At 38.7% G+C, this 16,523-nt stretch overlaps 1 protein-coding gene across 4 annotated transcripts in view; it reads left to right on the forward strand.

The window, feature by feature from the left end:
* The window catches only part of BABAM2 (BRISC and BRCA1 A complex member 2), a 454,732-nt gene that overhangs the window by 233,014 nt on the left and 205,195 nt on the right, over positions 1-16,523 (forward strand). For all 4 annotated transcript variants that reach the window (XM_023217257.2, XM_023217259.2, XM_023217258.1 and 1 more), the window contains exon 7: positions 15,544-15,653. In XM_023217257.2, the coding sequence (XP_023073025.1) occupies positions 15,544-15,653 (110 nt within the window). The remainder of the gene's footprint in view (positions 1-15,543; positions 15,654-16,523) is intronic.

Genomic DNA, 16,523 nt, shown 5'->3' on the forward strand with positions numbered 1-16,523 from the left:
CCAGTAATGGGATGGTTGGGTCATATGGTATTTCTAGTTCTAGATCCTTGAGGAATCACCACACTGTCTTCCACAATGGTTGAACTAATTTATACTCCCACCAACAGTGTAAAGTGTTCCTATTTCTCCACATCCTTGCCAGCATCTGTTGTTTCCTGACTTTTTAATGATTGCCATTCTAACTGGTATGAGATGGTATTTTATTGTGGTTTTGATTTGTATTTCTCTAATGACCAGTGATGATGAGCTTTTTTCATATGTTTGTTGGCCACATAAATGTCTTCTTTTGAAAAGTGTCTGTTCATATCCTTTGCCCACTTTTTGATGGGGTTGTTTGTTTTTTTCTTGTAAATTTGCTTGAGTTCCTTGTAGATTCTGGATATTAGCCCTTTGTCAGATGGATAGATTGCAAAAATTTTCTCCCATTATGTAGTTTGTCTGTTCATTCTGATGATAGTTTCTTCTGCTGTACAGAAGCTCTTTGGTTTAATTAGATCCATTTGTCAAATTTGTCTTTTGGTGCAATTGCTTTTGGCGCTTTAGTCATGAAGTCTTTGTCCTGAATGGTATTGCCCAGGGTTTCTTCTAGGGTTTTTATGGTTTTAGATGTTACATTTAAATCTTTAATGCATCTTGAGTTAATTTTTGTATAAGGTGTAAGAAAGGGTCCAGTTTCAGTTTTCTGCATAAGGATAGCCAGTTTTCCCAACACCATGCAATAGGGAATCTTTTCCCAATTGCTTGTTTTCGTCAGGTTTGTCAAAGATCAGATGGTTGTAGATGTGTGGTGTTATTTCTGAGACCTCTGTTCTGTTCCATTGGTCTATATATCTATTTTGGTACCAGTACCATGCTGTTTTTGTTACTGTAGCCTTGTAATGTCATTTGAAGTCAGGTAGCATGATGCCTCCAGCTTTGTTCCTTTTGCTTAGGATTGTCTTGGCTATACAGGCTCTTTTGTGGTTCCATATGAAATTTAAAGTAGTTTTTTCTAATTCTGTGAAGAAAGTCAATTGTAGCTTGATGGGAATAGCATTGAATCTATAAATTACTTTGGGCAGTATGGCCATTTTTACGATATTGATTCTTCCTATCCATGAGCATGGAATGTTTTTCCATTTGTTTGTGTCCTCCCTTATTTCCTTGAGCAGTGGTTTGTAGTTCTCCTTGAAGGGATCCTTCACATCCCTTGTAAGTTGTATTCCTAGGTATTTTATTCTCTTTGTAGCAGTTGTGAATGGGAGTTCACTCATGATTTGACTCTCTGTTTGCTTACTACTGGTGTATAGGAATGCTTGTGATTTTTGCATGCAATAAACTGGGTATTGATGGAATGTATTTCAAAATAATAAGAGCTGTTTATGATAAACCCACAGCCAATATCACACTGAATGGGCAGAAGCTGGAAGCATTCCCTTTGAAAACTGGCACAAGACAAGGATGCACTCTCTCACCACTTCTATTCAACATAGTAATGGAAGTTCTGGCCAGGGAAGTCAGGCAAGAGAAAGAAATAAAGGATATTCAAACAGGAAGAGAGGAAGTCAAGTTACCTCTGTTTGCAGATGACATGATTGTATATTTAGAAAACCCCATTGTCTCAGCCCCAAAACTCCTTCAGCTGATAAGCGACTCTAGGAAAGTCTCAGGATACTCTCTGGCTTTCTTTATCTTTTTTCTTTTAAAAGCATAATGTCAGAAAAAAGTCTAACGAATTCTTTCTCGATACATAGAAACAACTGAGGAGTTCTTCATCCTTTCCTCATAAGACTCTTGATAATTAATCATGTATTACCTTTTAGGATCTCCTATTGAAGTAGAAGGAAGAAACTTCTCTCATTTTCATGTGTTTATATTAACTTCTTTGAGGAGTGAGACTGATTCTTACAATCCTTTTGTTTGTCTTTATTGTGCTTGCCTTACACATGGTTGGCAAATCATGAGTGTTGACTCAGTGAACACCATATAATGTGTTGGTTAGAAGTTTATTAGCTTCCGTTTTAGGAGATCAGATTATGGTTAGACATGGCAAAAAGATTGCTCTTGTTTTTCTGCACTCTAGGGTTTGATCATTCAATTAAGTGTACAGATCCAAAGTTTCTCCTATTCCAGGGCATGATCTAAACCTGGGGAGAAATGGCCTATTCTGCCCAAACTTATACCAACTGGCTTACATTGGAAAGTCAATTTAATAATTTCAATAGATTTCTGTTGTGTCTACTAAGGATGTCTGCTTTTGAAACCCAGTTTTGAAACAGTGATTTACTGGCAAACATATGTGGTCATTCATATACACATTCATACATTTGTTTATCAGATATTTATTGGGAGCCTATTTTTGTGGTAAGCACCATACTAGACACTGAATACAAAATATGAAACAAATACAAAATGAATCTATTAATTCATTTTGTATGCAAAAATGAATGAAACACAGTCATTGCTCTTAAGGAACCCAATCAGATAAATGATAACACTTATGTAAATAACTTTAAAACACACACACACAAACCAATGAAATACTATCATATTTGGGTGTACCTAAAAACCTGAAGGATTTTAAAGGAGAGACCATTACATGAGCTGGTAGGATCAAGGAAGTCTTGACTTCTAAACTGAACTTAAAAGAGTAGGTCCACAGTAATCCCAGCACTTTGGGAGGCCGAGGCGGGCGGATCACGAGGTCAGGAGATTGAGACCATCCTGGCTAACACGGTGAAACCCCATCTCTACTAAAAATACAAAAAATTAGCTGGGTGTGGTGGCGGGCGCCTATAATCCCAGCTACTTGGGAGGCTGAAGCAGGAGAATGGCATGAACCCGGGAGGCAGAGCTTGCAATGAGCCGAGATCGTGCCACTGCACTCCAGCCTGGCGGACACAGCAAGACTTATCTCAAAAAAAAAAAATAAAAAATAAAAATAAATAGATAAATTGAAAAATAAGAGTAGGTCCAATTTGGAGATTTGGGGTTGGGGGATGTAGACCTGGGAGAAGGCATCCAGGATTGAGTGGCAGAGCAGAGAGCTGATGGAGTGATGACTTGGAGTATGGGAACCTGCAGTAGTTACGGTGTACCAACAGGGTGGTAGAAAAATGAAATTGGGAAGCTGGGCATGGTGGCTCTTGACTGTAATCCCAGCACTTTGGGAGGCCGAGGCAGGCGGATCACCTGAGGTTAAGAGTTTGAGACCAGCCTGACCAACATGGAGAAACCCTGTCTCTACTAAAAATACAAAAATAAGCTGGGCGTGGTGGTGCATGCCTGTAATCCCAGCTACTTGGGAGGCTGAGGCAGGAGAATCGCTTGAACCTGGGAGGCAGAGGTTGCAGTGAGCTGAGATCACACCATTGCACTCCAGCCTGGGTGACAAGAGTGAAACTCCGTCTCAAAAAAAAAAAAAAAGAAAGAAAGAAATTGGGAAGACACCTTGGAGGAGCTTGAATATCAGGCTACTGTAGATGGAGGAGGGCTTTTGAGGCTGGGAGAAAGATATGGTATTTACACTGGTTCTCAGAGCTCCTTTTCTATACAGGGCCTTCCCATAGACGGTTCCAGGGGAATATGGCTCCAGGCTTCTCTTTTTCAACTCTAAGCTGCCCTTTAGGTTCTACAGATAACAATATGCAAATCAAAAGACCTCTGATCACGTCACGGGGAGAGTCTCTAGTGGGCTCCATTCTCTACCACTTGTGGTTTGTGATGGTCTCCAGCTAATGAGCATGTGGTGCCAGGTATCTGAAGTAACTTGGAAATAACCAATTGCTTAGTTGCCATGGGCACAGACAATCTGAGCCAAGTGACCTGCTGTCTGGGTGGGTGGGAACAAAGGTGTTATTAGTTTCTAGGGTGGCTTTCCCTTCTGTCTTCACCCACAGAACCACCTGGGAAGAATCTCTAAACTGCAGAATTCAAAGCAACCTGGAGAGGAGAGAACAGGGTGTAGCTTTAATAGCAGGAAGAATAGCATGGTTTTGAAAAGGATATCAGACCAAGAATCTGAACGAAATAAGGGAAGTGAAACTAACTTATTGAGCACCTTCCTCATGCCTGGATCTTGCTGGGCACTTCCACATACATTTGCAAAAGCTGTGTAAACCTTTTGCTTCTCCAAATGCCCACATTTAGTATGTCATATGGAAAAAAATGAAAGCATGTAATCTCTTTGACAAAAATTTTGTCTGTAGCTAGAAGATCATCGTATTTGTGTAGTTGTTAAGTTGCATGATAAACTTGCAAAATATTTCATGTATTCAAATAGCATACTACTATGGGTTTTCTGCCTCTAGCATTGGCACCTCTGATACCTTTTCCTTCATCGATTGAAGAGGAGCAATGAGTGCAAGGTGTTCTAAGGCCCAGGATGTGTTACGGTGTTGTTTTAAGTTCACCAAGATGAGAGGCAGCCAGTCCAGAGAACTAGCCTAGCTATAGCCAGAGCCTGGTGCTGCAGGCAGATTGCTCTAGCAAAGCTTTCCTCTGGCACGTGAGGAGGCATGCAGCTTATCTGTGTCCTCAGAGCCCTTTGAGGTTCTGATGAAGGCCCAGCATTCCATAGTGTGTAGTAAGTATTCAAATAACCCACAGATGAGAGCCCTTTTTAGCACTTAATTTTGTAGATTTTGATTTGCCGTGATATCATCTGTGTTCGTTTAATAATTTACCAGAGAAAATGCTGGTTATAAGTGAAGGAAAACCACTTCAAACCAGCTTAGGCATATAGTGCAATTTGTTAGCTTTCCAAAGCTAGGAGCAGATTGAATAGTCACACCACAGTAAGAGCAGGGACACAGCTGCACCAAGACCCACAGGAACTAAGGGTGTGGACGCTGCCTGGACTCTGTCCTCTATTGACTGCACTTCTCCCAGCAGGTTGGCTTTATTCTGTACCACCACAGCCTGGTTTCTTCTATATATGGGAAATATGGCAGCTCACCATTTCTTCTGCATCTGCAGAGACTGACCCACATTTAGTCACAAATCTTGAAGAAAGGACCAGCCTTTACCTAGACCCATCAGCTGTTCCCAGGGATTAGGACAGGCAGCTCTTTAAGGGGCTCTATGAATTGAGGCCTGGGGGTGGGGCCTAGAAGAGAGAGGAGCTTCCTGAGAGAGGAGAGGGTGTCAGGCAAGCAATATCACAGATGTCCACTATATCAACTGCCACTTTAAATCTTTCTATCCATGAAAAGAGCAATCTAAACAATTTAGGTGAATACCTCTTCTACCTTTTCTTTAAGTTATGGAGACGTATTAAGGATGTGGTAAATGGTATTAATGTCTATTTCATATGTGCTTAAATAAGAACTCAGTATTGTTTGAACTTGTTGTGTTGGGCTCTTGGATTAAAGTCTGGCACAAGGTTTTTATCAGTAGGAATGCATAACGTCACAACTCAGAGAAACTCAAAGATGTAGTTCAATACAAAATACAATGCAAAAATTGTAAATAGTGCTGCAATAAACCTACATTTGCACGTGTCTTTATAGTGGAATGATATGTATTCCTTTGGGTATATACCCAGTAATGGGATTACTGGGTCAAATGGTATCTCTGGTTCCAGATCCTTGAGGAATTGCCATGCTGTCTTCCACAATGGTTGAACTAATTTACATTCCCACCAACAGTGTAAAGCATTCCTATTTCTCCACAACCTCACCAGCATCTGTTGTTTCCTGACTTCTTAATAATCGCCATTCTGACTGGCATGAAGTGGTAACTCATTGTGGTTTTTGATTTGCATTTCTCTGATGACCAGTGATAGTGAGCTCTTTTTCATATGTTTGTTGGCCACATAAATGCCTTCTTTTGAGAAATGTCTGTTCATATCCTTTGCCCACTTTTTGATAGGGTTGTTTGTTTTTTTCTTGTAAATATGTTTAAGTTCCTTGTAAATTCTGGATATTAGCCCTTTGTCAGATAGGTAGATTTCAAAAATTTTCTCCCATTCTATAGGTTACCAATTCACTCTGATAATACTTTCTTTTGCTGTGTAGAGAAGCTCTTTAGTTTAATTAGATCCCATTTGTCAATTTTGGCTTTTGTTGCAATTGCTTTTGCATTTTTGTCATGAAGCCTTCGCCCATATGTCCTGAATGGTATTGTCTAAGTTTTCTTCTAGGGTTTTTATGGTTTTGGGTTTTACATTTAAGTTGTTAGTCCATCTTGAGTTAATTTTTGTATAAGGTGTAAGGAAGGGGTCCAGTTTCAGTTTTATGCATATGGCTAGCCTGTTTTCCCAGCACCATACTGAATAGGAGATCCTTTCTCCATTACGTGTTTTTGTCAGGTTTGTTGAAGATCAAATGGTTGTAGATGTGTGGTGTTATTTCAGAGGTCTCTGTTCTGCTCCATTGGTTTATATGTCTGTTTTGGTATCAGTACTATGCTGTTTTGGTTGCTGTAGCCTTGTAGTATAGTTTGAAGTCAGGTAGTGTGATGCCTCCAGCTTTGTTCTTTTTGCTTAGGATTGTCTTGGCAAACATTGATACTTTAAGTAAGCCCAGAGGAAGCATATCAAACTCATTAAGAGCACACTTAGGGCAGTAGGGGAAACTCCACACTCCAGATTCTTTCTCTAAAAACTTTTATGAGTAGAGAAGTTGGCAGAAGCTAGGAAGCGTCATTTGCTTCCAGTGAGCACCCTGGCTATACTACAAAGGCTTCCCCTCACCCAACCTCTCTGGCCTCCAGAGTAGTGGCTCCATTTCACACACCTTTTAGATTAATGATGTGACTATTCAAAAGCTGGTGATTCTCAAGGCTGTGTCTTTTGGATATAATAACTGACGGGACAGTATTTGACCAACAAAATATTGATCATCATTATTTTAAAAGAGCCAGGATTTTCCTCCCTAAAGTTTGTTTGTATGATATGTGTTTAATTTAGCTTTATAAACAGTAGCTATAACCAATATAGTAAGGATAAGTACAGCTTCACAAGCATATTCCTGCATAAATAAGAGCAGTGAAATCATCTTTGTTAACGAAAATAATAAGCAAGATAGATTTTTTTTTTTTTTTAAAAACTTACCCTATTCTGTATCATGACATCTAGTAGTAATGAGCTCAAGATGTCACTTTTGGAAGACATAGGCAGGTGGTAGCAGCTCTGTCCTGGTGTCCTGGGCTCACCCTGTAAGAAATAGCTATTTCAAGAACATCGCGGTTATCCTTTCCTGACCTGACAATCAGTGCTTCTTATTTTCACTGAATATAGTTAGTTAATCATAGAATGGCCCTAACTGTACATTATTGCAGGAAGGTTGATATTACCACCTTAGAATGCCATGGTCCTCACTGATGTCCTCAGAGAGGCCATTCTCCTTCCTTAATTAACTGAGTCTGTGTAAAGATGTCAGGTGAATGCATTTAATTTGGCACAGTGACTTCTATAGCCTTTAGTCTTTATACATTTGTTAATTTTAATCTCTGGCTCTGTACTTTCTAAAAGCAGACATTAAAACACATAAAGCATATACTTTTAACCTATCTTGAATATCCACTGTGTGCCTGGTGCAGACAAGATCGTTTATTCTTGGATAATAAGGAAAGAAGAAATGGTTCCTTAAGTTGCTCATGATCTTTGGGACATACCATTTAGAAACTAAATGTAGAAAAAGAAAATGTATAGTAAATCTTTCCTGCATATGAGTTTCCAAGTTTTTTATACATTTCTTTGAGCACTGGTGCTGACTCTCTTCTTTGTGTCCAATAGCATACTAGAGAATATAATATCAGGATTAAGAGTCTAGGGTCTGAGTCAGCATACATAGGTTCAAAACTCATCTTCACCATTTAATCTCTCTGAGCCTCAGTTTCTTCATCTGCAAGTGAACTCTGAGCCTCAGTTTCTTCATCTGCAAGTGAAAATAGTTTCTACCTTACACAGTTGTTACGAAGATTAGAGATAATGCATATACAGCTGGAAGCCAATGGCTATTGAGTAAACACGGAATAAATGTTAGCTGATATTACTGGGCCTAGTAGGAAGAAGGAGATCTCTACCCTGCCCTCGAGAAATTCACAATCTATTTGGAATATAAAACATATATTGCTGAAACAGCATGAGGAATTCATCAAGCAACATGGGGAAAACTACCGAGGGAGGACATAGATCAGATTGAAATTGAAAGGAATCTTAATGGAGCAAGGGAATTTACAATCAGAGTTAAACTTAAAGACACACCAATTAAGAAAAGAAGGAGAGAAAGAGCTTTTTAAGAAGGGGAATGGCAAATGCAGAGATGTTAGTCAGGTTCTGCTAATGTATAAAGAGTGGCCCATTTTATCTGGACTAGGTGAGGAGAATATTTTTACTCCCATTTTCATTTGGAGGAACCAAATCAGAAGTAACTCTACTAAATGCTGCCTTCATAAGGGATATCAAAATATCAAGATAATTTTTAACCAAGAACTCAGTATTTGATGGAGATAGGCTGTAACTAGGCTTTTGGAACCCCCAATCCAGTGCTGCTACATCCTTCTTCATGGAATAAAGCCCCAGGTTTAGCCACAGGGGACCCATTTATTGCTTTTCCTCATCTGTTTGGCTCAACTGTATTCCCTTACTTTTGGATTTGTTTTACTTTCTGACTATACTGCTTTCCCTGGCACGTGTACATTTCCCAGTATATTTATGAAGAGGGAAATAACCTAATTACTGAAATGACCAGTATCATTATGAGACAGAGACCTCTCAGCAGTGGGACCAAGGTCTTACATATATCACTTTCCTTCTTCTTAACTATCTCTTCTGCTTAGATTTTATTTCATTCCTGCCATATTCCTATCATAACCCATTGTGATGTCTTTATGCCAGTAGAACCCAAATTCAAATTTTGGCTGGGGCTGCATATGCTGATATATACTGTAGCAAGTCAAGAGCACTTTTTATCTTCAGTCTCTGTGAAGTAATGAAAGGCCACTGCTGATTCTCCATAAAGCCAACTTTGAACACCCTTTTAAACTTTCATTTCCTCCTCATTCCTTATGTTCTTTCCCTGCTTTAATTTTTCTCTGTAACATTTGTAGCATACTCTATGTTTTATTTATTTTGTTAAATGCTTGAATGAATGGTAGTACCCTAGGAGAGTCTTATTCTCTCCCACTTGAAAAAAGTCATTTAAAATATCTAAATTTATATAATTTGATGGATATCAGAGCTTCTAAAATACTAACCTCACTGTGTATATTTTAAAATAGGATTCTGTTTTGCAAATTGCATATAGTTTGCCAAAAACTCATAACTTGACCGGGTGCAGTGGCTCATGCCTGTAATCCCAGCACTTTCGGAGGCCGAGGTGGGTAGATTACGAGGTCAGGAGATCGAGACCATCCTGGCTAACACGGTGAAACCCCCGCATCTAATAAAAATACAAAAAAATTAGTTGGGTGTGATGGTGGGCACCTGTAGTCCCAGCTACTCGGGAGGCTGGGGCAGGAGAATGGCATGAACTCGGGAGGTGGAGCTTGCAGTGAGCTGAGATCGCGCCACTGCACTCCAGCCTGGGTGACAGAGTAGGCGACAAAACTCATAACTTTTTTGTGATGAAGTAGTTACCTAGACCTAGTTTTTGGTTACTTGAGGAATTACACTTAATTCTGAGTCTAGTTTAATACCATTTTAAAATGGTGCTTACTTAGGTGGGTGTGGTAGTTCATGCCTGTAGTCTCAGCTACTTGGGAGGCTGAGGCAGGAGGATCACTTGAGCCCAGGAGTTCAAGGCCAATAAACAAATAAACACAGAAGCACTTACTTGATTTTTGACATACTATGTAATAGCTTCTGTATAGCCATTTATACCCCCTGAGTGGTTTTGCTAGTAACAGTTATAACTTTATTGTAAGCCTTTTTGAATTGAGAAATACAATGACTTTTTTACTGTCCTGTTACGTGACCTGTGATTTGCAGTATTTCTGGTTCAGCTAATGTCTTTCAGCAATTAGTTAATTGGTAGTTTGTACCTATATTGACACTAATGTTCTCAACATATAGGGACTTGTTTAATGACTGCTGTCGATACCTGGGATAATTAGCATATCAAAGGAGTAGAGCATAATGATAAATTGTACTTGGTTTACTTTCATTTCCAAGGCTAATTGTTGTTGTTTTCTACACTCTTTTGATATTTGCAAAGAGCCTCAATTGAGAATAGTTATATAAATAAACCATTATGATCTAACCAGAAGTATTTTTCTCTTATTAATGGGTGTATCCTTGGTGATACATAGTTCGGACTTGAGTTTTTTTGTTGCTGTTGTTTTTGTTTTTTAATAAAATCTTTAGTAAGCATAGACTTAAGGAATTAAAGAAATAAATACTGAGAATCTTCCCTATTGAGAGCATTTTCCACTTAATTCTGTCATTTATAATATCCATCCTGGAACCCAAATATTCCTCTGTTTAGAAAAGCTAGTTCGGTGGTTTATTTCATTCATTTACTCATTCTTTTAGTTATCTCTGCATTAATTCTGCTTTTTCCACCAGTTGCTCTGTATGTACTATGTTCCAGACACTGGGGGTGCAAAAATGAACAGGAAAATCTCCCAGCCTGCCAGGAGCTCACCTATAGTGAATATTCATTATACGCCATAGGAACTCCTTTTAGCTTTAATCAGGTGCTGAGCCAGACCCACTGTTACATCTCACCAGAGTATCATGGCCATTATTACTTCACTGTATGTGTGTCAGTGCCTGGCAGACTTTTATAAAGGTGGGAGGCAATATTCTTCTTTAGCTTTATCAAATTCGGTATCTTTCCTCCCATTTTATTCTTTTGCAGTTTCAAATGGTGCAGATAGAGAGCCCTGAAAATGTATACTTGTACATTTTTAAATGTCCCCTACTTTGCTGTAACCACCCCCTGTTTTCCAAATGCTGCCATTAGTGGTTACAGTAATCATCCGTAATGTTAGCTTCTCAGAACTATGGTACAGGAGCTTCTTTTCTAATTTCCCAGATGGGAGGGAACACATGTACATGCTTGTTAGAGTTGCAGAAACTAGAAACAGCACTGTGTGGATTTGTATTTTTGGAATTCTATGGGCTTGTTTAAGCACTCAAATTCAAACTTAGATATCCATTAGGAATCAAATACCATTTCAGGGAAATCTCATGTGCCATACCAACAGCAATAAAAAATATAAAACGAACTCCTGGAAATAACTAGTTTCATATTCAGACTCCTATTTTATGTACTTTTTTCAGGATGCCAGATGATAAATGTTGATTATATAAACCAGGGTCATTCCGTTTGTTTGGAGGATTGTCTCTAAGCATTTCCGCTCTTTATTGAAATAGTAGTGAAATTGAAAGTTTAAAAGTCAGAAAGGGAAATAATTATAAATTATCCATAGGCATATGGAATAAAGCCCCCAATTAAAAAGGATCTTGGTGGCCCCTGGTTCTTTGCAGTGTGTTTTTGCAAAGTTATGTGATTCATGATCATAGCCTCTAGCCGTGACCCTACATAAGAAATCTTAGTTATTGGGGAAAGGTTTCTGAAAGTAAATGTTATTTCTTTTTTAGTTGTCTTTTTTGACCAATCTAACTCACATAGGGCTACTTCTACACTTAGATCATAAAATGAATTCGTTCCTATGAATGTCTCCAAGCTCAGCTTTAGCCTTAGTTTTGGATGTTTGATGAGTTTTGAAGTCATATTATACAATTGAGTAGTTTCTGTTTGTTGCAGACCTTAAGTATTTTTTACAATTTTCTTTTCTTTTCTTTTTTTTTTTTTTTGAAATGGAGTCTTGCTCTATTACACAGGCTGGAGTGCAGTCGCACAATCTTGGCTCACTGCAAGCTCTGCCTCCCGGGTTCACACCATTTTCCTGCCTCAGCCTCCCAAGTAGCTAGGACTACAGGCACACGCCACCATGCCTGGCTAATTTTTTGTATTTTTAGTAGAGACGGGGTTTCACCGTGTTAGCCAGGATGGTCTCGATTTCCTGACCTCGTGATCCACCTACCTCGGCCTCCCAAAGTGCTGGGATTACAGGCGTGAGCCACCGTGCCTGGCCATATTTTTTACAATTTTCATTCTCATTTTACAGAAAGGAAAGTTCAAAGTTGAATACTCCGTCATCTATAAAAGAGCAAGAAGTGATCAGAAAGCTCAGACTTCTGACCTGGGCTCTCCTTTTAAAGTCACTAGTTCTGGAGAACTTGGTGTATTAACAAGGCCAGGAGCAGGGAGCCAGCATTTAGTTTCTAGGCATCATTGGTGACAAAAATATTTGTAAAGTAGGTTCCTGAAAAATCTCTAGGTGTAGAGAATAAAAGTTAGGGATGAACATTCATTTGTTCACTGATTTATTCATTCAGCTAACATTGAGTGGTTTCCATATGCCAGATACTGTGCTAAGATCCTGCTCTTACCCACTCATCCCCCTCCTCACCCAGTTAGAAACAGAACAGGACAAAACAAAACTATACTTCTTATATCATGCCACCTAAAAATATATTCCAGAGGTATTGCAAATCTACAATGTAAAAATAAAATTATAACAATATAAGATTAAAAACTAGAGAAGTAGCTACAGAACCTCAGAGTTATTGACCAGATTTAGCTCTGCAAAAATCTAAATTTTCTGTGATGGCAGAAGAGACCTCAAATGAAGTAAAAACTCAAAAAGAGAAAATAGTTTTAGGACATGTGACAGAAAAAGGTTAAGAAACCCAATGAGCAACAACAACAGAGACTAATAACCTGAAAGCAAGATGGATAATGGATTTCACTAGGAAATTTACAAAAGAAATGTAGATGACCAGTAAATAAGTAAAAAGTTGCTCAGCCTCATTCATTGAATCTAAGTGGAGATACCGTTTTCCAGATGTTAAAAAGAGTGGTAACAGCCAGTGTTAATCCAGTGATTCAGGATGAGGGGAAGCAGGCTTATACAAACTCACAGGTCCAAATGTGAATTGTTGTAATTTTTTTTTTTTAATTTTTAAAATTTGTATTTATTTTTTTTTTTTGAGACAGAGTCTCGCTCTGTCAGCCAGGCTGGAGTGCAGTGGCACCATCTCGGCTCACTGCAGCTGCCTCCCAGGCTCAAGCAATTATCCTGCCTCAGCCTCCCGAGTAGCTGGGATTACAGGCATGCGCCACCACACCTGGTTAATTTTTGTGTTTTTAGTAGAGACGGGGTTTACCATGTTGGCCAGGCTGGTCTCGAACTCCGGACCTCAGGTAATCCACCCACCTTGGCCTCCCAAAGTGCTGGGATTACAGGCATGAGCCACCACGCCCAGCCTGTTGCAAAACTTTTAGAAAATCTATCAAATTCTTTAGAAATGTAAAATGTTCATAACGTTTGACCCAACAAACTCAGTTTTAGTTCTCTATTTAAAAATACAAGTCCCACTACTAACAGATGTGCACACACACGTACACACACTGACACACACATACACACACAAAATAATATTTATTGCAGCACTATCAAGTGGCCAAGAATTGTGAACAACCTGAAGTTTGTTGCTAAGGAAATGATTTAATAAAAAATAAATCCATGCCATGGAATATTATGTGGCTATTTAAAAAGCAGTTGGTGGAGCGGTATGATTCCATTAGGGGAAACAAAACAGGAAGTTAAAGAGCTGTTTATATGCAAATGTGTTGTATATATGTTTTTTATGAGCATAAAGGAAGTAGTTCGAAGCTACCTACACACACAGTTAATATTGGTTACCTTGAAAAATGGGGGGCAAGGGAGGAGTGAAAGAGCTTTTTCTTTATAAACTTCTGTATGGTTTGACTTGGTAAGACAAGCCTAAATTTTGTAATCTAGAAATTTTTAAAAAAGAAAGAAAATGGAAAGGGAAGTGGCCAAAGAGATAGGAAAAGAACAGCAAGAAAAGAGAGTTTGGAGAGGCAAGTGGTTACCCGTGTCAAATATTGTTTAGACATCAAGTAAGAAAAGAACAGAGAAGCATTTGGTGTATTTAGTGGTTACCCTTGGTGGGAACGGTCTTCATGAACTTGTGGGGTCAGTAGTAGGCTATTGTTGTGGGCTAAGAGATAAGTGGAAGGGAAGGGAATAGAGAGTGGGTAGATAACTCTTCCAAGCAGTCTGTGAAGGGGAGGAGAGAGAGGAGAGAGAATCCAAGGAACTCTGTAGAGTTCAGCAAGATTCTTTCCTTTCCTTTAAAAATGTTTCTTTTTTAGGATGGGAGAGACTTGTGGTTCTTGTCCCTGTGTATACATGTCACACTCATCCATCTTATAGACACAAGAGAATGCAGAGCAAGGAGACTGAAGGTTCTGGAGTTGAGCAGGATGAGTGATGGCCAACTTCCCAGGATGAAAGAAAAGAAAGGGTGGCCTGACAGACAAAAGACATTGTATCTGAGGTTGAAGATACAACGGCAAGCTCATGAGTAGTGAGTCTTAGAGTCTAGGTGTGACCCCTCCCTCTCTTGCTGCTGGTGTGGCTGCTGAAACCTCCTGAGGACCTATGAACTGATCCAGAAATATAGGTCCATTCTTACCAGTCTCTATGAGTGAAAGATGTTAAGTGTTTAACACATATTAAGTGTTTAGTAATTAAGTGTTTAAAATTTATATATTTGACTTGGAGCCACCACCAACCAAAAATAAATTAAGAGTTATTAAAATTTGGTATTCACAAATTAAAATCAGTGTGTGCTACGAGATTTATTTTAATTCAGTATTTTATTCAGAAGTCTGGCGGACACTTGGTGCTTGGCAATAATCATAAAGCACATGCACATAGTTGTAAATTCCACAATTTTGATTCAGGACACTTCATCAGTGTATCATCAGCATTGGCCTGAGTTGGTTATAATATTCAGTTCCTGCTATTCTTGCTTTTTAATTATAAATTACAGTAAGTTTAGTTTTATGATTATCAATTTAGCTTATTGTGTGTTACTTGGTTAACCTCACAATGTTTATTGGTACATACTTGGATCAACAATGTTTTGTCTTATAGTGTTCTTATAACTAGACTTTTAAATATCTATGTCTTGTGGTTCGCATGTGAATCATCCATTATTATTTTGCCAACGTAGATGTGTACCTAACCCCCTTGTCATTTGCTTGTATGGTGACACTCTTCATGGTGATATGTTTCCTGGGAATTTTTGCTATTTAAATAACTTACAACATACTGTCAAGGTAGGTGTAAGAAAATTACTGGATTTTTAATTTTTTTGATGTTTTAGGATATAAATTATGTTTATAGTAATATGTTTACTGCAACTTAATTATATTTTTGCTGAATTATTTGTTACCACCAGGTTCACTACTTGCCCCTTACCCCCGAATGTGGGAACAAGTGAGATAGGTGAAAGTCTTTCGCTTTGCTGTAGTGGGCTTTGCTCAGAAAGTTTAAAATCCATCCCTTTAGAGGAGTGGGTAGGTGTGTGGAAAGGATGTGCTAAGCAGCTAAGCTAAAGTGGAATAAGGGTAACTCACCGTCATGGCTTCAATGCCAGTGGACTGTGAGCTTGTCACTAATAAGATGTTAGGAGAACAGGTGCTGATGTTGTGTTTTTACTTCTTGTTTAAGGATGTAAATGAAGACCCTGGAGAAGATGTGGCCCTCCTCTCTGTTAGTTTTGAGGACACTGAAGCCACCCAGGTGTACCCTAAGCTGTACTTGTCACCTCGAATTGAGCAGTAAGTGTCATTAACATTAGGTAGCCTGGTGCTACTTCTTGCTAACCAATATGTCTCGTTCTTTCTTTTGCCACTCCTGAACTCTTACATTTATTTCTCTTCATTGACTTTTGTTTCCTTAAAAAATTCATCATATTAAGAGTTTCAATTGCAGAGTAAATGCAGTTAGTACTTGCCGCTACACCCTTTTGGCAACTGTTATTGTGCATTTGGTAACATGAATACTGTACCTTTGTAGAGAGAAAAGAATAGACAGACTGAGTCCAAAACTGGGACTCCTTCCAGATGTTCCCTGGAGTTCGAATGGTTGTAGCCCACAGTGGGCCGCTAAACATCTTTAAAATATTTAGCAAAAACTGACTCAGAAGTTAGTAAAGCTCATATTAAAAATAGATAACTTAAAAAGATAACATGTTTTATTTTGCTGCATCGAAGTACCTGTGTATAATTTTACATAACATTCAGGCTACATGGCAGAAGTAGTTTGATATCACATTTGTGTTCTAACCAAGTAACATTATTCATCAGTAATGAATTTTGTAAGGCCTGGATTCATGGTGTGCGTATTATGGGTGAAATGCTTTAATAGCTTATTCTACTTCAAAGGAAGCTGCGGTTCGTTGAAAATGGATTATAAGCAGATTTGGTTGGGAACTTCTGACAGGACAGATTTTTCATCAGCAGAGAGAGTTTTTACAGACTCTGATTGAAATGTATTATTAAACTTCTCTGTGAGTCGTTTAGTCACAGTTGACTGATTTCTGTCTGTGAGTAGATGTGGTCACTATCTAGCATTCTTAGTAAAAGTACTGAGCCATTTTTACGCCTTCCCACCTTAGTTGCTCTAATTTATAAATCATGGACACATCA

Source organism: Piliocolobus tephrosceles, chromosome 15 (assembly GCF_002776525.5).
Source record: "Piliocolobus tephrosceles isolate RC106 chromosome 15, ASM277652v3, whole genome shotgun sequence".
Taxonomy (NCBI): domain Eukaryota; kingdom Metazoa; phylum Chordata; class Mammalia; order Primates; family Cercopithecidae; genus Piliocolobus; species Piliocolobus tephrosceles.